At 37.9% G+C, this 23,405-nt stretch overlaps 1 protein-coding gene across 1 annotated transcript in view; it reads right to left on the bottom strand.

Annotated features, from left to right (window-relative positions):
- LOC118227995 (vesicular glutamate transporter 2.1) overlaps nt 1-23,170 on the bottom strand; it is a 38,082-nt gene extending 14,912 nt beyond the window's left edge. The window contains exons 1-9 of the mRNA XM_035419151.1: nt 22,488-23,170; nt 20,151-20,406; nt 19,092-19,210; nt 16,327-16,441; nt 12,367-12,454; nt 11,621-11,707; nt 10,209-10,351; nt 8,142-8,291; nt 5,001-5,133 (exon numbers count right to left, since the gene is read on the bottom strand). Of these exons, the coding sequence (XP_035275042.1) occupies nt 5,001-5,133; nt 8,142-8,291; nt 10,209-10,351; nt 11,621-11,707; nt 12,367-12,454; nt 16,327-16,441; nt 19,092-19,210; nt 20,151-20,406; nt 22,488-22,573 (1,177 nt within the window). The 5' untranslated portion in view covers nt 22,574-23,170. The remainder of the gene's footprint in view (nt 1-5,000; nt 5,134-8,141; nt 8,292-10,208; nt 10,352-11,620; nt 11,708-12,366; nt 12,455-16,326; nt 16,442-19,091; nt 19,211-20,150; nt 20,407-22,487) is intronic.
- Nucleotides 23,171-23,405: the final 235 nt, after the last annotated feature.

Raw genomic sequence — 23,405 nt, 5'->3', positions numbered from 1 at the left:
TAAAGAGAATGTAACATCTCTGTGGCATCTTTCTCCCCAAAACCAGCCACCCTCACAGCAAGAGCAGTTGAGGAGTCTCAGCCAGCAGTGCCGGAGACAGCAACTTTGGCGGGTGGAACTGAAGAGCCATGTCAACAAAACATAATATTTCCCAGAAAGAGATTTGGAACAAATTTAATTTAAGGCAAGCTAGTTTTCAAAGTATATCTCTGATAAAGACTGTGTTTTTTGCTTGGAATGCTGCAGTGTGCAAGAGAAGGGGTTCTGGCACATTGATGAAAAGATCAGTTTGTTCACAATAGGAGGATTTTCCAGTTGGCGTAAAGCCACCATAAAATTTGGCCTGCACAGTCTATCTGACATGCATCGCGAATCAGTTGGACTGCTGTCATCTCTCAACAACAAACTGATTACCGCCTTATTCTCTGATCAGATGGAGAAAGGTCAGTAAATTGCCAGGAAAGTTTTAGAGCTGCTTTTTAGATCTATTGAATTCCTCTGCCATGAAAGACTTCCAATGAGAATCCATAGTCACCGGACTGGAATTTGCAGACAAATGTATTATGGAGCAAACAAATGCATTGTCCAAAGCATATGAATGCCTCCAGCAAAGAGACAACTGGATGTACGATTCCAGTCAAAATGATATATTGCACATCTTTGCACATAAGTCATTCCACAGAAAATGGACTAGGCTATCGGGACTTTCTTCAGAATTCTTTCATTTTTAACTGGAATGTCAGGTATGCCATCCCGTGAAGTTACGCCTTGGCAGGGCGGCATGCCCCATACCTATACAGCACAGAGAGTTTGCCACTTTTCGGGGTTTCCTACAGAAATAACCAATGAGCACAGACTCTCAGCCCTTAAAAACATTCACTCTGTACCTTCTGATATCATGTCAACAGACAGAAGGAACAAACAACTTCACACATCCGCACATTAAAGCCCCAAACTTTTCCTTTGCTACTTCTTCTTCTACTTCTTCTTTTTCCTGTCTATTACATAATCACAAATGTTCCAGGCCCAATACGTCTCCCCATTTGACATTTTAGGTACACCAGCCAATCAAAGCGTATACACACCCAATGCACATACAGTGAGCACCATAAATCATTGGACAGTTACACATTTTTTGTTATTTTGGTTCTGTACTCTAGCACTTTGAGTTTGAAAGGATGCAATGAGGTTGAAGTGCAGACTGTCAGCTTTAATTTGAGGGTATTTTCATACATATCGGATGAACCGTTTAGAAATTATAGAACCTTTTGTACATAGCCCCCCCCCCCCCCCACCACATTTTCGGGCATCGAAAAATATTGTACAGTTTAACATAATGTAGAATAAAGTAATCATTTCTAATATTTGGTCACGTATCGTTTGCATGCAATGACTGCTTGAAGTCTGCTATGCATAGACATCACCAGACGCTGGGTATCTTCCCTGGTGATGCTCTGCCAGGCCTGTACTGCAGCCATCTTCAGTTCCTGCTTGTTTCGGGGATTTTTGCCTTAAGTCTCCTCTTCAGCATGTAAAATGCACATTCAATTGGATTCAGATCCGGTGATTGACTCGGCCAGTCAAGGATTTTCCACTTTTTGGCCGTCAAAAACTCATTCGTTGCTCTACCAGTATGTTTTGGGTCATTGTCTTGTTGCATGATGAAGTACCGTCCAATGAGTTTGGAGGCATTTTGTTTTATCTGAGCAGATAAAATATTTCTGTAGACTTCAGAATTCATTGTTCTACTTCTGTCTGCAGTCACATGATCGAAGAAGACAAGTGAGCCCGTTCCACTGGCAGCCATACAGGCCCAAGCCATAACACCCCCTCCACCATGTTTCACGGATGAGGTGGTATGCCTTGGATCATGGGCATTTCCTTTTTTTCTCCACACTTTCCTCTTTCCATCACTCTGGTACATGTTAATCTTTGTCTCATCTGTCCACAAGACTTTGTTCCAGAACTCTTGGGGCTCTTTTAGGTGCATTTTAGCAAACTGTAATCTCGCCTTTCTGTTCTTCAGGCTTATCAGTGATTTGCATCTTGTAGTGTACCCTCTGTAGTCCTGCTGTTGTCAGAAGGGTTTTCTTCACCAAAGAGAGTATTCTCCGGTCATCCACTACAGTGGTCTTCCTCTGTCTACCAGGTCTTTTGACATAATTGAGTTCACCAGTTGTTTTTTTCTTGTTAATGATGAACCTAACTGTTGACTTGGGCATGCCCAGGGTTTTTGCAATGTTCCCGATTGATTGATTCTCATTTCTGAGCCTTATGACAGCCAGCTTAATTTGCATCGACACTGCTGTCTTCCTCATGTTGTCACACCCCAACAACAATCTTCAAAGGCAATTGCAAAGTCTAGAATCAAGACTAGACATCAACAGCTCTCTTGTGCATTCACTAACGACACAAATGAATACACCTGCATAACGAAACACATCTGTGAAGCCCATTCAACAAATATTTGTAGTACCTTAAAATGGGGGACCATGTACAAAAGGTGCTGTCATTTCTAAACGGTTCATCCGATATGGATGAAAATACCCTCAAATTAAAGCTGACAGTCTGCACTTCAACCTCATTGTCATTGTATCCTTTCAAACTCAAAGTGCTAGAGTACAGAACCAAAATAACAAAAAATGTGTAACTGTCCAATGAATTATGGTGCTCACTGTATATATTTTTACTAAAAATATGGCCACTGCGGCTGAGGCAAGGGAGGCAAGGGATCAAATCCCACTTAAGGCTCAGGCAAATAACAATTGCGTATTACTTTAAAATTATTGCTTTTACAACTGTATAATCATTGTGGGAACTCATTTATTTTCCTGAAATTCATTCTCTATCATTTCACATGCAAAATCAACATAGTATCGTTTCATGCCTACAAATGAGTTAATTCCTAGTGAGCACCGAATACAGACAGTATCTAAATATCTGAAGGGATAGAAATCTAGGTTGACAGATGTTTTGACATAAACAAACTAAGTTAGCTCTATTTACCACTAATTTGCTCATGTTTTACCCTGATATAGCCTGCCTATGTCCTAGCCAGCTAGAAAACTATCACACTTCAACCAAATCTAGTTGGTCATTAACCGAAAGTATAGACTGTATTATGTTAGACCATCTAAATGTTCAGTTAACCAGCTATATTTGGTTGTAGTGTCAGTGTTCTTGCTGGCTAGGATATAGCCAGGCCATATGGAAGCAAAATCTCAGCTGAATTAGGGGTGAATTGAGCCAACCTACTTATGTCAAAACATGTCAGCCAAAATCTCCACCCCTTAAGACATCTAGATTCTAGCTATATCCATGCTTGGGCTTCCTGGGCTACCTTCTTCGCAAGAAAATGGTGGCATTAAAGAACCACTTTTTATTGCAAAGCCGTTCATGGCCATTTAACTAAGTAGGTGTTTATGACTTTATTCCCTTATGCAATATTGAAATTCAAATTATATCAGAATGTTCAATCCATATGTTTAGAAAAGGTCACAAGCAGGGAGCCATATACATTTCATGATGGCAGATCTATTGATTTTCTTAAAAAGTGACAACAGCTGACTGCTGTGGCGTTTCTACTGTTAAACTACATTTTTACTAGGCTACTGTAGCTAACGGTACCTGCAAACACCAAATTTTTAAATTGATGTTAGCTAGCCCTATTCTCTACCAATTTACAAAAAGTCTTTCTTACCATGGGTATATCAATAACCTTCCTTGCTCAGCTGTTGTCATTCAGGGTTTTTTAAACTGAGATGGCCAACACTCAGTCTCCTGACTTGCAAAGATGCTAATTGCATCTGATGAAATACATGACTTCAACATGCAAAAATGGAAAGTTACTCACACGTACAGTTAATGCCAAAAAATTACATACACCTAGGTTAAAGATATTCAATCTCAGTTTTTCACATCTCCGCACATTTCATGTTACCATACATTTATTTTGGCAAGTCAATTAGAGCGTCTACTTTGTTCCCATCAGAGGTCATTTTAACAATCGATTAAAGACAGATGTATTTCAGCTTTAATTCACTATATCAGAATTCCAGTAGGTGAAAATTTTACATACACCTAGTTGACCGTTTCTTTAAACAGTCTGGAAAATTCCAGATTCCAGAAAATGATGTGATTACTTTTTATAAGCTTCTGTTTTTGGGCTTACTTTTTAAAATTTGACTCCTTATTTTGAAGTGTACAAAGTGATCCTTTTTTTATCACAATAGTGGTTTCTATGGCTTAATGGTACATGCTAACTAAATGTAGCTATTAGGTATTTCCTCCAGTTTGCAATCTCCCCACTCCCACGTTTGCAATAAGTTTGTCCTTATTCATCTTATTTGTCAAACCAGTAGCAAACAAGTTGCCATTATAGCAGTATAGAGTTTGAACAGTATGTTCTGGAAGTCTCCAGGTAGATAAAGTCTTATTAAAGTTTGATATCTTGCAGTAATACCGATGTATTCTATTTCAAAGAAATGCAAATACATTTGTAGAATAAAAGCAGAATCGATTCTTTGATCCACTGCCTCCTGTAGCCATTTTTTAACTGCTGTTCATCAATTTAATTTCCCCTAACCAGGATTCAGAAAGTCTGTTTTTAAAATGGACACCTCCCCATAAGAGTGCCTGACTTTAGATATCAATTTGTGCTCCCACACAAATTCATGGTTAAATTATTATAAATTTGTGAATGGCCGTGCTTGTTTCCGGTTCTGTCAAATATGGAAAGCTCATTTTATCAAGAAAACTGCTTTACTGACTTACCAAATGATTTAAGTAGTTCATTTAAATTAGTTAAATAGCATTAATATGTTTCAATGTGCTGACCATTCTTTTCCCTTTGTCCATTTTAAAAACAAGTTTCTCTTTACTCTTATGACTCCATTACATCATCTCCTTACTTGCACTTCAATAAAGTATCAAAAAGAACTGAAGAATGATCGACTCAGTACAGACATTTTTAAGAGTAATTCAGATAAAGGCCAAATCACCTCCACAATTCATGATCTTCCTGACCATGGTGGTTGACATGATGTTCTTGGTCCGCAGGAAGTCAGCAATCTGGCCTCCGATGGGGACAATGATGGTCATGACCAGATGGGGTAGGGCAGACAGCATGCCGACCTGGACGCAAAGTTGAGTGAACATCATGTCAGTTTACTGGACACTTGATCAATTAAAGGTGTACTTAAACATATGTCCATTCACAAACAATTCTTCACCAATTGTTCTGTTTCATAAATGTCTGTTAGCAAAGACAACAACATGTATTGGATGCCTCACAACCACAATGACAGGCTCTGAAATGTGCCAGTTTGTGAAGGCCTTTATAGAGTGTGGATTGTAGGCGGAGTAGTTCACTCTGACCATTTGCCAGACTGCACATCTGTATTTTCAATGTTCTGGAAAAAATACTGTCTAAAATTAGTATTAGTTATTTAAAACTTAAATAGTTTAGTTTAATTTGTTTAGGTTACTATTCCTGGATCTTAATGGAGTGCACAAAGAAATAGCCTTGCACTGGCATGTGGTCAAGATCAATGGGAAATCCTTATTAATCTTGACAGACAGAGAGAACCTTTGCCAGTGTGAAGTATTTCGAATCAATCAATTCTATCAGCTATCCCAGTAAAATGTTAACAACCTCAATGTTATCCTTGATTATGAACTAGAAAAAGCATCCAAAATGTATCTCGTATTATGATAATATCTCTAATAGCTATTTTAAGTAATTTATATATGAATTACAAACATAAAATACTTTATGTCCAAAAGTATGTGGACTAGCCATTGCTAATCCTGATGCCCTTCTGAATATTCTAAACTTGTCAGCCAACTAGCGATACAAACATATTCAACAAAAATACACATGTTGAATATTACTTCTTGTTTCATGTTCTAACCAGTAATATTTGTTGGTGCCTGGAAGGCAAGGGGCAAGACTGAGAAAAATGTTCTATGAAATATGTTTGTTCAGACCTAACTGGCAGGAAAAAAGGGTTTTTTATTCAATGTTAATGAGATCAATCACTATAGTATGTTTATAACTGTCAAACTGGAATCTTTTCTGAAGGAATTTGCTCTTGCATCAAGAAAACAAATATGACATTAGTTATATTACTAAAAGTTATGAAAGATTTTTTATTTACAATGTCCCATGGAAGCAAATGCTCCTATTCATTATTATTATATCCTAAACTGTAAAAAAATATATATTTTAAAAATCCAATGCAATCGAGAATTTTTTGCCAAAAGGAAAACATGTACAGTGCCATGAATATTTGCACCCTTCCTGATTTGGGACTTTGTGCATGAGCTGTCGCTGCACCCTTGGAGAAATTTTGGCTGGCTGGCCACTTCTGGGAAGATTCACCACTGTTCCAAGTGTTCTCCATTTGGAGATAATGGCTTTCACTATGGTTCAGTAAAGTCACAGAGCCTTAGAGAAATTGCGTTGTAACCCTTTCTAGACTGATATATTTCAACAAATTTTTTCTCATCAAAGGAATGCCCTTTGATCGTGGCATAGTGTGCTTCTAGAAACTTTGTGGTGACTATTTCCCTCTGAAGGTAAGGTTCAATATTAGTGAGATTTATATTGAACAGGGCTGGCTGCAATCAAGCCTGGCTGTGTTTAATCAGCTAAATTTAATTATCAATAAAATTTGGTTAATTTGTTGATTGAGTAACTGAGGGGGCAATTGGATTTTCACAAACGTGATGTGAGTGTTTGATAATTATTTTTCATAAAATAAATTTTAAAATAATTTAAAGAATATTCTTTGTGTTTACTCAGTTTCCCTCGAATATTACATTTTGTCTAAAGATCTGAAACCACTCAGTGTGACAAATATACAATAATAGAGGGAATCAGGAAGGGCCAAATACTTTTTCACAGCACTAGCTATAGCTGGAAATTCCATAGTTAGGAAACACACGTCATTGGATCTTCTCTCCATGACAAATGGAGAATGACGACCCAATGCACACACAGTCTGATATGAAACACCCTGATTTTCATTGACCTTTGTTGTGCACACTGCAAGCTGAACCTCCAGTTTCATATCCAGCCTGATTTGCTTGCAGTAAGTTGCTTGCAGTAATCACCCACGGTGACAATCAATCCTGCTACCGAACAGCAGCAGTCAGCCAAGAACGATTCATATTGCTTACTTTCCCTGTGAGACATAAATCAACTGTACTGTTGGGATATGTTTTTCTTTTCCTCCCTGGTATTGGTAGTTTTAATCATAGTGTGGCAGGAGACCAATGCACAGCACACATTTACTCATGACCCCACTGACACTAATATGTAATGTTGAGGACCAATTCTTCTGCACAAGAATTTACCTGCGTCTCCAATGCATACAACCAAAGCCTAGAAATCACAAAATGGCTGCACATGCAGCTTTGTACCACAGTACCAGCAGTACAGTGGTTAACTGAAAACAGCCACATGTTTACAAAAGAACTGCATAAGTCCAGGATACTGTTAAAAGGAGATTATATCATCAACAAAGAAGAAATAAAAAACAATTAAGACATAATTGAGTCTGAGATGCATACTTAGCTTTCATGTGAAAACGTTCAGTTTAAGAAGTGCAGTTCTTTGAATTTTTATACCACACTTCTACCATGCTTCTGCAATGCTGTCAGTAATTATGTCAGTAATGATCAGATAACAGAAGACCCCAATGAAAACTATTGGCATTTCATAGGCTGATGTGCAATTATCCATCTGGGGGTCACCTTGCCTAGAGGGACACTGCAGTTTCCTGCATGGAGTGTCAATGCAGTCAGGAGATTAATATCGGGGAGAGCCATTTGCGTGATCTCAATGTCCAATATGCATAACACCCTCCAGTGTGTTATAAGGCCATTTCTGAAGCATGAGTTTCATAGAGGATGAACATATTACAGTTCAGAAGCATCATAATCACATTCATACGGTAAAGGTAAAAAGTACGGCAAATAAATGGAAATAACTATCTAAATAATAATGAAGAATAAAAACCACAGATCCGAGCATGACTGAGAACACAGGTCACAGGAACATGTGAAGGGTGGAGTGAAGTAGTGACGAGTCACTTGACCTCACAGGAACACTCGCTCTTTCTCACAAAGGCTCTTACCTTGCTAATCTCAAACCCAAAGACCTCCTCAAAGTAGGCGGGTTGGCTGATGAGCAGCAGATAGAAGGTCCAGCTCCTGCAGAAGTTGGCCACGATGATTGCATAGACAGGCATAGAAGTGAAGAACTTCTTCCATGGGGTCTTATATTTCTGCAGAGCAAACAGTGCAGTTTATTTCAGTAGGTAGGGAAGCCATGAACCAGTGAGTTCTAACATGACCCTCTTGTATGTCTACATGGGTCAAATAAAAATAAGGAATACTTTAAGAATAGTCAAGGTTAATGGCATAAAGACAATAATGTTTTATGCTATTTCTTATGCTTGCACAGCTATGCTTGTCATTCCCCTAAATATCATATATTCCCTTGTTATATCAGGTTGCACCCTACAGTATAACACTCATATGCAATACATTGAAGATAAAAATTACAATGACATAAAAGAGTAATAATTACTGTAATCGTGTTTAGTTCCACAAGAGGTCTTAATCAACAAAATATATATATATATATATATATATACACATTAAAAATAAATAAATAAATATATAACTACATGGACAATGACAGAAATTTTGTTGTTTTGATTCTGCATTCCAGCACATTGTATTTTAAATGAAACAATGAATATTGCCATACATGACCTGCCTGTTGACCTTGCTACCTCCACCTTCAACTCATGCCTCTCCCTATCTCTTGACTCAATTTGTCCTCTTGTCTCCAAACCAGCAAGATTATCAACCCCCTGCCCGTGGCTAACAGAATCTCTACGCTCTAGCAGAACCTCGCTGTAGGCTGCTGAGAGGAAGGATGTGGAGAAAATCCAGATCCTCTGACAACCTGACCTCATACTACACTTTGCTGGCAGCCTTTTACATTTGCTGTCACATTGGCTGAGACTTCACTTTTTCAATCTAAGTTCAGTGCATGTGTCCCTAATTCACGCGAACTCTTCTCCACCTTCTCTTCCCTCCTCATTCCCCCTCAACCCCCCTCTTCCTCTTCTTTTTCTCTTTCTGGCCTACTTTGAGGGGAAGGTGGCTACTATCGGGAACTCCTTCTCTCATCCAATGATGCCCCCTACTCCCACATCCCTCTCCTCTGTCCAGACCCTAACCCTAACCTTAGACCTGTCTGCAGCATTCAACACGGTCAACCACCAACTACTCATCTCCACTTTGGCTGATATGGGTATTTCTGGGACCTTGGTTTGCTTCCTATCTTCCTATTCCAGCACCTTATCCCCTTGTTAAAGGAGTCCCACAGGAATCTGTACAGGGGCCTCTGCTGTTCTCCATTTACACCAAATCTCTTGGTTCAGTCATTAATTTACATGGCTTCTCTTATCACTGTTATACACAAACTGATGCCTATGATACACAACTCTTCTTCTCTTTCCCTCCCTCTGCAATACAGGTACATATTTTTTCTTGATTTGGCTCTGTGCACATTACAGTTTGGTTGCAATTTTAAATCTGTAATCAAACACTGCACAAGTGGTTAGAGTACAGACTCTCAGCATATAGTAAAGGGTGTGTACACATTTTCACCATGTAGAAATTACAGCACTTTTTAAACATAGTCCCCCCAGAGCACCATAATGTTTGGGATCTATTAATGTTATATATATGAATGTAGTCATGTTTAGTGCTCCATCATATCCTTTGCATGCAATGACTGCTTGAAATCTGTGACCCATAAACATCACCAAGGGCTGAGTATGTGTGTTTGAGTAAATGTATGATGAATTCTGATGTGTGTTTTTGAAAGTGTGAAAAATAATGGCATTTCTTACATTGCTAAACAGTTAGGACCAGCATGGCACTGATGTCTATCAGATTAAATTGTTATGGAATGCTATGGAATTGTGAACACATATGCCCATTGATCTACCTATTAACATCTTCTTTTAATGCCCTCTGGACATCTTATCATTCTGGGTCAAATCAATAATATTAGCACATTATCTTTTTTACTTACTACCTAAACAGATTACATGGAATTTGGAATGAGAAGTGTTAAGGGGGGATTATGTTTATGACATGTGGGTAAAGGGGAGAACACTCACTTCTGCAGGGCCCAGTAGCTTGGCACTCTCCCCAATACTCTCCTCGATGTAGGTACGCTCCTCATCAGTGATAGTGGGGTGCACAGCGGGACTCTCATATGAAACCAGGATCCAAAACATATACCAGATCATTCCAAAAGACCCTGCAAAGAGAAATCAGGCATGAAGCTCAAATTCAAACACGCACACCATGGGTGTGTCAATGCTGAAAGCTGAGCTGTAATGTTCCAAGCAGGAGATAGCACATAGTGATTTCAAAGTCTAGATAGCTGTTTTTCTCCCTTTCTTGATAATATTAAAAGGCATACACAAGTGAACGTTTTCAGTGAAATAATTGGATGACTGCATTACAATACGATTTGTTTATTTTCATGCAAAATATTAAATAAATTTGACAAGGTCATAAAAATGTACAGATATTGTAGAAAATACTAGTTAAATTGTGTCAAGGAAGATGTCATTGCTTGCAAGGGTATTTAAAATTAATTTTAAAACATGATGGCCTGGTCACACACCACCACTTGATAAAGTGAACCAGTCAATCGCAAATAAAGATAAAGAAATAAAGATAAGGAGACAGCATGAGATTTACAGAGTGGTATCTGTCAAAAAGAACCAGACAAAAAGTAAAGTGAGAGAAAGTCTTTCTCCAGAGTGAGTCATACTGAAAGCCATGACAAACAGGCTGCACTGCATGTTTCAGCCCAGATAGGGGAATGTGGGGAGGCAGCTTTGATACAGTGAACGGTAATGTGCAAAATGGGTTTGAGATTTGCTCTCATTATTGGGCGGCTGTGTGTTCAAATCCCAGCAGGGCCTTAGCAATGTACCGTAGAGCAAGCATTTTTATCTGAAATTATTTTACAAAAAATCATTACATTGCATTTTCTTATCCAGACCAACTTATACACATTACATTTTTGCATGTACTCATTGAGGTTATGTAACTTGCTCATAAAATGGGGCAGCACCACAGTTGGAAATCAAAATGACTCCTTTTAATTTACAAGCCCAGGTCTAAAACCATTGAGCTATGCTGTTACACTAATTCAAAGGGTTACCTATGTTACCCCCTGAAAGAAGAATAGCGCCAGAGCATCCTGCCACCTAAAGAAACAGTAACAAGAAGATCCACAATTTTTTTGCATGCAAGCATCATAACAGTATACACCATACATTATTTAAAAGGCTCCTATTTAGGTCAAAGACAGCCAAACAGCATTAAATACTGCCTTCAAGCAATATCCCCCAAAACCCCTCAAAATATAGCACTAGCCCTAAAGCATGATAAAGGTGGAAGACATTCCACCTAATTAAGTCACTATCAGGAGAAAAGAGCAAATGAGCAAAAGTTAATGAGCAAAAGCAAATGACCAAAAGTAAAATAAAGGCCTTGCCGACAGCCAACATACCATACAAATAGAAGACAGAGGACCATCCAGAATATTGCACCAAAATCCCAGCCAGAGGCATGGCAATTACTGCACCAGCATAGGAACCTGCCAGAGAAAGAGAGGAAGAGAATGGACCAGTCAGGCACCATGATGTCAATTTGTTTTGGTGGCCATTAAGATGTAGTTATGTCCTAGAAGGCCTGCAACAGATTATTCTATTCAATAATAATCCCTTACACTTTATAATTAGTTTTGTATTATACTTAAATTTAAGTCAAATTGCTTCTTGTTTCAATGCTTCTTGGGCATCTTTCAGGGACAAATTAACCAATTGATAATAGTGTTCAAATTAATTGGCTTTTTGTGTACTTTCTAGTGGAGAATTATACATACATTATTGATGAAAGATGACAAGAAAATGAGAGAGAAAAACTTAAAGGAGGCATTTTAAGGTTTTTTTAATACACGTTCAAATAAATAAACTTTCAAAAAAGGTTTGTTTTGTTGAGAATTTAGTTTATTTGTGTGATGTCAAGCATTTTGCCAGTGGCTTCAATTTAAGGGTGATTTTTTTAATACAAAAATGGTCTTTGATTTTTGCTGACTGGGCATTTCTCTGGTGAATATACTTGAATCAAGGGGAATAGACAAGAGACATTAGCTTGACCCAAAAAGAAAAGTACTAGATAATTACCACCACACCTAAATTTAAACACCATCAGTACTGTCCAGCCAGTAATGCTGCTACCCAGTGTAATAATTACCACAGAAGGAGGTGGTGGCTAGGCGACTCCTCTCCAGAGGAGGGGCCCATTTGCTCCAGATCCCATGGCATGCTGGGTAGGTCACTCCCTGGGCACAAAAGCAGGCATTAGCTCATAAATAATACAAGGTTGGTAAAGGAATTGATGTTTAGCAAATACTCCTTGCCCATAAAATACTTAATGAATTATTATTTGTGCGTCAGATGAGGGTCAGAATTTCTCTGCAGCAGTTTACAGATTTTACAGGCAGCTAATACAATCAAAGCTTATAAGTATTCTCATTGTCCTCTTTTACAGACAAGGCATTCAAACCCATTGATGTAATGTGAGCGTAGTGTGTTTATGCAAGGCTGTCGTCTGCTGCGGAACTGTTGCCCCACTGTTTCAAATGGATGATGCAACAGAAAGCACTGAGCGACACTAAGCACTGCATGCTCCGCACTTTGCAATGGTATCATTGCTTACATTGTTTCATTTGAGGATCAAAAAGTGTCCATTCTCTAAATCACACCGTTACTGCAGTGTACACCAAGCAAGTAGGGCATATGAGATGCCCACTGAGACAGTAAAGGGAAATTAATTCAGTGTGACAGAGTACCATGACAGAGTAATAATTCCCCAAACACCACTGCCTGGCCACAGTGACAAATTGAATCTAACCACTAACAAAAACCAACATTCTTCTCTAATCAACTTTTTAATATAAATTAATGACTAATGCACGACTAAGGGAAAATCCAACCTGGTGAGCTACTTATTACACCAACTGATTCTTTTTCTATTAAATCTTCATTACTCACTAATTGGCACACAATCAGCCACTGGTAGACACAAATTGCTGGGGCTTGCTGAGGGGAGAGATCTGAAATCTAATGTTTGATTTGTGGTAATCAGCCAATGCAGATGGAACACATGAGCCTCTACTGATACGTACTGTGCAATTTCACCTATAGAATTCCTCATATTGGAATAAAAAGCATAAGAGGATGATGGAAGCCTTGTCCAAACCTGTACAGCCCATTTAGTCAGAGCAAATCCTGATTTCTGGAGAATGAAGTGGTTGGACGTACAAGTATACCCTCCAGACTGGACACAACCCTATCACAGGGTCATTACACTCATCCATCTCTCTATACCTGAGTACAAAACACAGACATGGAGTGCACCATTTTATGAGCAATTCAGTTGCTTCTGAATATGAGACTAAACCTACCACCACAAACTAAAACAGATACTTCCAGTTTTCCATTTGGCCACGATAGTTCACCTCTATTTGTTTGGGTGAGAGTAGACAGACATTCAATTCAGCAGCTCCCCTGCATGTTTGCTCCATCCACACCACCTCTCTCTCCTGCATTGTCTGCTCAGAGGAACCGGATTCTGACAGCTGTCACACAAAACAGGCTTTTAATGGTGTTTACAGAGAACTTAAAAGAGCCGCATTAAGGCAATCGCGCCAATGCTTCAGTATTAGCCAGGGCACTTTGCTGGATCCCAGGTGTGTAAGTGTTCTGGGAGTGAGTCAGGTGGGGGAAGGGGGTAGGATGAGGGGGATGGAAAAAATTTATATGTTGGGTGTGGTGGGTTGAGGGGGGTTCTCTGAAAAGCGTGAAACCACAATTTTTCTTTTGAGCATATGATGAAGTAATGTCTTATGCTCTAATTAAAATTATGAACACCACCTTGAGGACAGTGCGGTGTCACCTTTTCCAACCGAGAAGCCTGCCTCTCCAACTGAATCTACCCCAGGATGTAGTCTTGGCAACAGTGAAGCCACCGCCACCTGTTCTAGACCAAACGCCCACAGAGCCAGGGACTCCGAATGAGAAACCTGCCAGCGCATCTCCCAGAAAAAAACCTAAGCAAGCCTTTCCCTTAAAATCTCACCTACTATAAATCATCATATGGCAAAAAAGAATAGTGAAACCAAAAGTGTATTCTTCCATCTCTCAGGGATTCAGTTTGGATCCATCAAGGTAGCCCATAGGTTCCATGTTCAGACAATCGACCACTTTATTTACAATTGATCTTAATATGATGATTGCAAGGTACACAGTAATCTATCCTTTGTTAGTCCAATGAGGCTATGAAGTGCAAGTCTTTATATTTAATTGTGTTAGGACATGCCTGCAGTTTACTACAGTGTTCTTTTTTAACAAGTAAATGGAAAGAATACAATGTATAAAATAGCAACTAATAAGATCTTTGGCAATATCAATTCTTTCCAATCTGCCACATAATTTCAAGTTTGCTCCATTAATGCATTAACATCATAGCAAAACATGTTTAAAAGCACACACAAGATACACAATCTCTTTTCAGAGTGACTTAGAACCAACTACAGAACCAACAAGCTACAGCAAAGTGTTTGGATTGAATTTTACACCTTGATAATATTTTGCCAGTTGGGAACAGCTACCTTAATTTCCTTGTTAGAAAAAAGACCCCTGGAAGATTTGTTTGAACAGGTGATTTTGGTGAATGGCGGTTCAAAATAGTCAAGCTGATCAAATGTGCTAGCAGCTGCATCGCTTCAGGTGTGCACACTGTATTCCTAACAAGGACTGGCTTCACGCTCCCAGGCAGGTATCTAACTAAAGCATCATACCACTGCTGAATTTACATGGTTACATGGTTGTGAACGTAAAATTACAGACTATTCTGTAGCTGCTGAATATCATTTCAGTGATATTTTTCTGTTTTACAATTTGCAAACAAATTGTTCATTTGTTTCAGTTTGGGTGAAGTCTTTTGTCTGGAGACCTGAATTCTGCATGATTATATTCTGTAGAAGTAGACATACTATAGAGGAGAAACCTTTGATGATTATCTTGGAAAAATAATCTTCATCCCATAGTCAATCTCAAAAGTGATCAGCAAGGTAATGCTGAACAGGAGTAAGGAACCCAAACATGACCCCAGGGCCACCACTGGCCCACAGAAGGCTGTGTGGGCTAAAGCAACAGAATCTAACAATAGCTTACCAACATTTTGTGTTATACAGCTTTTAAAAAATGGTTACATGTAAAAGAATACAGTATGTGATGGAAATATTCTCATCTTTTAATTGTGAAGTATTACCTTTACATTAAGCCACATATGTGAACAATTAAAAACCATTAACATGCTAACAAGTATAAAATGCAGCAAGCTGTTCTACTGTCTAAAATAATTCTCAGTTGTGCCTTTGTGTTTTTCGATATGTAGGCTACAGTATATCACATGGTATGCACATTAAAATATGGTTCATGAAATGGGCTGTACCTGGCCCATGGTCCATTTTCCTGGTCACTGGTGTAAACGACCAAGTTAGGGCAAGGGCCGTTTCACATTCCCTCTAGATATGCAGTGATCAAGAGCCTCAAGAACCTTGCAGCTTCTTTCAGCCTACTGGGGGAATTGCAGCTCCTTCAATGCATCATACTAACGCTATAATAGAGTCTAGACAGCTTTTGTGGGACAATACTCCCAATATCAGCCATTTTCATACATTTTCCATAGTGTGAAACAATTCACGTATGAGGACTTGCCTCAGTTACTGCAATATGAGTTCTAACTAGCCGTCCTATGGCATGGTGTATGATCCTCACCAGTCGTATGAGCCTCACTGCATGATAGACTATTATTTAATGGAGGTTCATATAATAATTCCATGCAACACGAAAGACAATTTGTTTAGCAGTACTAAATCCCTCTGTTGTGTCATTTTAATGATGTGTTCAATTTCGTTTATTATTAAAATGAATGTATCGATAGTACACAGTTTAACTCCTCCATTGGAAGTTTATTTTTATCATACATTCCAGCAAGGAGCATCTGCCTCCACCAACATATCAAACAAAACGCTAATGAAAATTTTATTAAATCAGCGCACGCGTTATCTGCTTTTGTGGACTTCACTTTTAAAACATCGATTGTTACTATTTAAAGGCTAGCTGCATCTTTCGCGCATGCTCTTACCTCCACAAGACCTTGCAATATTCTTACAAACATCACACAACCGTAGTGCACACGTGCAGCCGAGGGGATGAGCATATTGAGCGTTGAGGTGAGAAGAATAGCTGCGCCGAAAACCCTGGAATCATAAGAAATATGCTCATTTTAACGGGAACTCAAAGATAGGAATCAGGATTTTAGTGTTAGCACGGCTTTGTCTCATAAAATACGCAGTAACCTATGGAATTCCTCGCTGTTTGTGCTTAAAAATTCGTTTAACCAACCTATTCACCCACAAGCGTATAGCCTACACAACTTCCACACTTTTTGTCATTTGTTTCTTACATTGATATGGGTGAAATGCACCAAAAATGTACAATTTGTAGCTTCGCTTTCAATATAAAAAGTCGTGAAGGGTGTTGCCTGGCTACTGATTTAGTTTTCATCAATCGTATGATCAGCCTCGCCTTTTATGGAATTAAATTAAATAATCGTTTTGAAAAACAAAAAAGCACGGGTCTTCACGTAGCCTATTAAATTGACTTTACCACACCTAGGGTCCATGTCGAAGGAGGTCGTGGAATTAAACAGATGTATGGAACCTAGTTTATTTTTAGGCTTACATGAAGTTTGCAAAACCAGGTTGGATGGAGAATCTTTAGAAATTGAGAAAAACGTGCAGTAAAATATGGCGACCGTAAATTATGACAATCAAAGAAGCACGTACGTGCTATAAAAGTCATTAAATGCTGTTTTTTTTAACCCTATGGAAATTTGCTATAACAATTTGCTAACAGTTATAATTTCTACCTGCGATTTTCCTTGATATATAACTACAAAGCGAAGGATATGGATTTTATAATGTACATATCATTACCTTTCATGGCATTTGCAAGCATCTTCTAAATTAACCAGTTTGCTTATTCGACAATACAACAACATCAACAACAATATAATAATAATAATAATAATAATAATAATAATAATAATAATATTCATATATAATATAATAATATAATATTATCTAGGCCTATGACTGCAAAAAAATTAAATTTTAACATGAAGCCATATATGCAGCCAGAATTATATGGGGAAAATATTAATTATTTAAACTTTCTGGGGAACAAATTACCCCTGAAACACAAGTAGAATTCATAGAATTATATGAATAATTCAGAAAAGCTCATTTTAATCGTGAGCATTGGTAGGAGTCACATGATACAGGCTCTAATATTTTATATCCTCTGTACAGTTGTATGGGTTACAATTGTACGTTATCCAAATCACATTATGTGATTATTGTTTTTGTTGTTGTCAATAATAATAATAATAATAATAATAATAATACATAAGATGGCTCATGGTGGTAAGATATGTATTACAACTACATATAATATTGATGCAAAAAGCAAAGCCCAGTGAATTTAAATTTGTAAATGGTAATTATTAAAGGATGAATAAAAAAATAGGACAGTGGGTGTTGACGGCAGGCCGCAATGCTTTGTTTATTCAGCTGAGTGGGAATAGAAGCGATCCCTAATGAATTACGTGGGCCTGCCATACTCGCAGCAATTTATTTTTCCATACAAGTCCTGTCACAGTACACCCGGAACGCCCTGCCAACCCCTCCCCTCGGGACGTGCAGGGGAACAACTGTAATCCGATTGAGAGAGGTCTCATATATGAGACTGGTTGATTCGATTAACTCTTAGTCTCTTATGTCGATTAGAACCAGCGAATGAACAGACAATACAATTTCTTGTAAAATCATACATTTTGTGAAAGGCTCACAAAAGCGTTAATGATTCGAATCATTTTCATTCTGAATATTGTCGTAAATAGGCTATATGAATGAATGTTAAATAATATTTTAATGTTAAATTAGGCCTACCATATTATAACTTTATTTCCAAATATGAAATTGTTAAAGACAATGAAAGATGGCCTACTTCCGCCGACATCGATATTGACATTAAAACTTAATAACACGGACACATGCCACATGTGAAAATGTTTCAGCATCACAAAATCATATGAAGCCAAGTCTGTACAATATCAATTTCCGATCATAGATTGATTTCTATTGGATTTTTTCGGTCTTTTATATTATATAAGCATATAAACATTGTAGACATAAATAGTGTGTTGCGCTGTAGCCTATTTAGGCCTGCATCGTGTAATTATATAATAAATATATGCTGACTGCGTGCATGTGGACACTTATGACGTTAAGATTCAGTCTGGTCGCCACGCCTCTAAACGTAAGCGATTAGACACGGCTGTCCTATGGGACCTCATTAACAGGTGGAGGAAAGCCCTGTGGACAAGAGCTGCTGCCAGATTTCCCTATCCCTGCAAGGGTCAGTCGCTCAATCTGCATTTTCTTCCCCATTAGCACCAACCGGTCTGTCATGTCAGCGTGTTATTGTGAGTGGTGTCTGTTAGGTCTTGGCCTACAATTCGGTGATTACACACACATTTTATTTAAATAACGCAATTAATATATGAAGATACTTTCAACGTTACGCCATCTTCAGTTCCACATAAATGACATAGAACATTATCTTCATAGCGGTAATCCAGGAAAGTAAGACTAGGCCTAGTTAATTAAACATCATAATTATCCCAGAGATTCCCCTATAACGATAAAATGTTTACGGTTTATTTCCTCAACAAAACTAAGAGGAAACACCCCGCTTCATCTGGTAGTAAGATTCAACATGCATTTACACTTCAGCCTTTCAACCAACTGTGAACGCTTACAAATAAATTTCATTATACGTTTTTACCTGTTGGCAGCCAGCCTCGAGGATATATAACCTCCCGGGATCTGTGTGACGATGTATCCCCAGAAAAACGAGCCATGGATCATTCCCACTGTTTCCGGGTCCCAGTTAAACTTTGCTTTCTTCGAGAAAAAATAAATGCATAATCAATAGCTTATTTCGTTTTAATCTGTCACTCACATATTTATGCTATATTTAACTAAATGCAACGATTTCTGATACACATGTTTGATTTCAGACACACATAATTCCTTAATCTACAGAGGAATCTGGCACAACAAAACATTATTATTATTTACTAATTTGTGAGACGGTGGTATTGGGTGTTGTATTTTTGTATGGATGGGGAAACAATTATTTAATTTAAAGGGTCATACTTCACACAAAACGAACATTGAAATACGTCAATTTTAATAGTCTATACATCGAAAGGTACCAATTTTCTCATCTAATTCTATTCTGTCAGGAATTTTAAACATTCAAAATAAAACTAAATAGTTGGCTCAACGAATCAAATCATGCAAATTAATACCAAATAAACTGCCATAATATTTTCAGTTTATGTAGGCTACAATATTTCCGACAACTATGCTACTCCAGATATACAGCGCAACATTTTTTTTTAAATTGAAAATGTCTTTAAAGCTACATAATATTATGTAACTATGTAGGCTAATTTTAGCTTTACATTGTTACTATTCGTTTATGGTGTTTTCTTTTTCTACCACGAAATAGGCTACAGTCAATTATCTAACTGTATTCAATGTCATGAAGGGCACAGTTGCATGTCAGTAATTGTAGGCCTACTCCAAATTCATAATACGCATCGCTTTTAATACGAAAACAAGAGGAATGACTTCATAATAAACAAAGCTGATTTTGTAATGGTAACTGAAACCGTGTTAAATTCCATCATTTCCAATATGGTGTATGTAGTAGCCTACGTCGATCTATAATTGAATGACGCATTTTCTAGTGCAGTTAATTTAGGCCTGAAGAGTCGGTAGTTGTGTAAGGGGGAGGGGCGTGCCGCTTGAGCACAAAGGTACGCGCGTCCCACACCTCTTTGATGATTATTTTGCCGCCTTGGTGGTAAGTGCTGTTGTTGACCATGCCCACTATGGCCACGCCCAGGTTGCAGCGAATTCCGAAGGAGATGCAGAACCCGAGGCCACTCATGATGGCGATGATGTAGCGGCGGGGTAGCCCAAAGCACGTGCAATCGCACAGCGGGGCTTTCTTCTCTTTGGTCTCCGAAGGTCGCCCATCTTCGGTCAACTCGATCACCTCTCCAGTTTTCTGTTTCTTCTCCATAACCCTGCACCAGCCAAGTTCAACGCCCAAGTTCATTTCTCACATATTTATTTGGAATAGTCAGCTTCGTACTGATGCAAATTGGAGACGCCCAATTAAAACCTCATTTTAATGCTGAGGAGATTTTATTTTTTTAAATGGCAAAATGTTTCAATTTTAACATTTCTATACGAAATGGTACAACATGATTTAACATAAAGGATGAATAACTCTATTAACAGCATTGTTTTACGTATCAACCTTGTAAATTATGCAGGTCGAAAAACATTCGTTTTCGTTCAATGCAGGGTTCTCTAATGTATGATTTTGGCCGATAAATGCAATGTTGGACATATGACATATGATGATTTTTTTTTTTTTTGCGTTGTGTTTAGAATTTATAATTTTGTATTCAAAATGCATATCTTGCGTAAGAAAATACTTATCCTCAAGTACAAATTTAATTATAGGGGGCGCTATAAAATGGACATGCACCGGAACAAATTCAGGCCAATATATGGAATAAAAATAAGGACCCTTATACAGTAGTCAGATTTTATGGAGACAGTTATACCTGAAAAATATCCTGTAATCCTGTATTATCTGTCATACATATATCTTTGAAAAACGAGCAAAATGTCAATCTATGGGACAACTTACGTCGGTGCAACAAGCCAATAAAAATGAACTCCATACCGCATTGCAGCAAGATAGCCAAGTCGCCTTCATCTTAATTTACATTTACATGGTCTTAGGCTCACGATTTACCGCCATACACTAGTCAAAGCATCAATTTGAACGTTGTATTTCACATGTGTAGGAAAAGAGAATCGTAATGGAAATACATTTTTATTTTTTAGGTATTCTTACCTTAGTCGCATTTTTCAGACATAAAACCATATATGCACACACAAACACACACACACGCGCACACACACAATCTCTACATTTGACTAAACTGGTATTTAGGATATATTGTAAGTAAACATTAAACAGATTGAAGTCCAAGTTAAAGGAAATCTCAAAATGATGCTAAATGCTGACCTATATGAAAAGCCATTATTCGATACGCATATAAAGTATGAGTATTTAGTCTGGAAGGGGAGGGCTACATTATGTAATATTATTCTTTCAATCGAAATACAAGACAATGAGTCAAGGACTGCAGTTTTTGGCATTTTTATTTCAAAAATATATCCATCACCCTTCTTAGTTATTTATCGAAATATATATTTAATATACAAAAATATTTTTTCTACTCTACTGACACTACTTCAAAAGAGAGGCCAACTAATATCCGTATATAATAGGCAGAAATTACATTTACCATAAATAAACGATGTAGAACAAAATAGTGAAGGATTTGACTCTAAAATAATATAATATAATAATATCAATTTGTTGGAAAATCAATCATTACACAGATTTAATATTTTAAAAATGGGGAAACCTGCGAATGTTCAGGAATTCGTCAAAGGAGACAAAACCACAGCAGCCATTATTTTGTACATATTCAAATTAAGTCTTTCCCACTGAATACAAAAAAATTGCGAAATTTAATAGCAAAATAGATCGATATGTATTCATACAGGGAAATAAATAATGTAAGAGATATTCTCAGACCTGATGCCAGGATCAGCCTTATTTCTACATTAATTATTAATGTCATCCACGACAGTTCCAATAGGGATTATACTCTTGGGAATGCTCAATCGAACGCTTACTATTCCGCTGTAGTTTGGCAGAACCTCAGTTATGCAATTAAAAATTGCGTTCTAATAAACCGAACAAATACTTCTCAGGTTGCATTATGAGTTGGAAAATGTTCTTTTCAAGTCGTGCCTAAGACAGGCGTGACAAACACATAGGCTACAAGGTACCTACTTATGTATGTAGAAAATCATTCAGAAAGCATTTCCCACTTGATAGATGTACAATAAATGTTTAATAAAAAGGATATTTCTGATATCTTTCTAAATAAATTATTTATTTTCTATCCTTATTTATATTATCTAAATGTATTGACAAATGGTTAAAAAAACAAACAAAAAAAAACAGTCACTTCGATTTGGGTTTCAGTTAATGAAATAATGCATCAACTTGTACCTGTACACTTGCCCCAACGCCTTCCCAGCAAAATTCTTCAGCCCTTCCTTGCTGGGGGCAAAAACTCGGTCCTTCACGGTATCCATTTCCAAAGACGATGCTCCAGTCGATTTTTACTAATGTTAAAGTATCATATTATGGTTTAAGATTACAGAACATACTGCTGAAATAGAGACTCGGTAAATATTTTAGTCGAAAGATAATGATCAACGAGTTACTGCTAGAATGTACGGAGCGAGCTGTAAAAACGCCTACATATGCGAGAAATCAGATGTGGTCTGACTGCACATTCAGAATTATAAAGTCTCCCTTCACCTCGCGCGCAGTAAACGAGTACAGTGCCATCCTATTGAGATTGAACTGATTATCTGAGCAGAAAAAAAGAAAATGTGCAATTAAAAAAAAAACAATTAAATCAGTTGCCCCTTATTGGAGCAAAAAAGGAAACAACTTGACACCCAAAAAGAAGAAGGGATTTGTAAGTTTGTTCACTAAAGCAAAGACGAAATTCGACTCCGAGAAGCGCCACGGTTTATCTGACGTCAGGAACACCTTTGGTTCAACGACGACAACGGCAGACCATTCAGCACCAAGGACAGCGAAACTCCAAGTCCTGCCCAGCTGTGCGTGATGTTCGCCGTCAGCTCTTTTCCACGGCGCACATTCAATATGCAGGCAGCGCATCTCCTCTCTGCCACCACCTGACTCCTTTTTTAGGGAGGGGTGAGGGGGCACGTGCAAGATGAGGATGGTATTCAGTGTTATTAATTTTTTCTGCTATTCACTGAGCATATTTGGTTTCATAACCCGCCCATTAATCATTGAACCAGCACTATTGTCAATGAATCCGGATCTCGAGATTAATGCAGGTTCTCAACTTTTTTGCCATGCAATTATTTATTTCTTTGCTGGGTATCA

The sequence above is a fragment of the Anguilla anguilla genome, chromosome 5 (genome assembly GCF_013347855.1).
Source record: "Anguilla anguilla isolate fAngAng1 chromosome 5, fAngAng1.pri, whole genome shotgun sequence".
NCBI classification, from domain to species: domain Eukaryota; kingdom Metazoa; phylum Chordata; class Actinopteri; order Anguilliformes; family Anguillidae; genus Anguilla; species Anguilla anguilla.
Note: the sequence above shows the minus strand (reverse complement) of the source record. Positions and strands in the feature narration are given on the sequence as shown.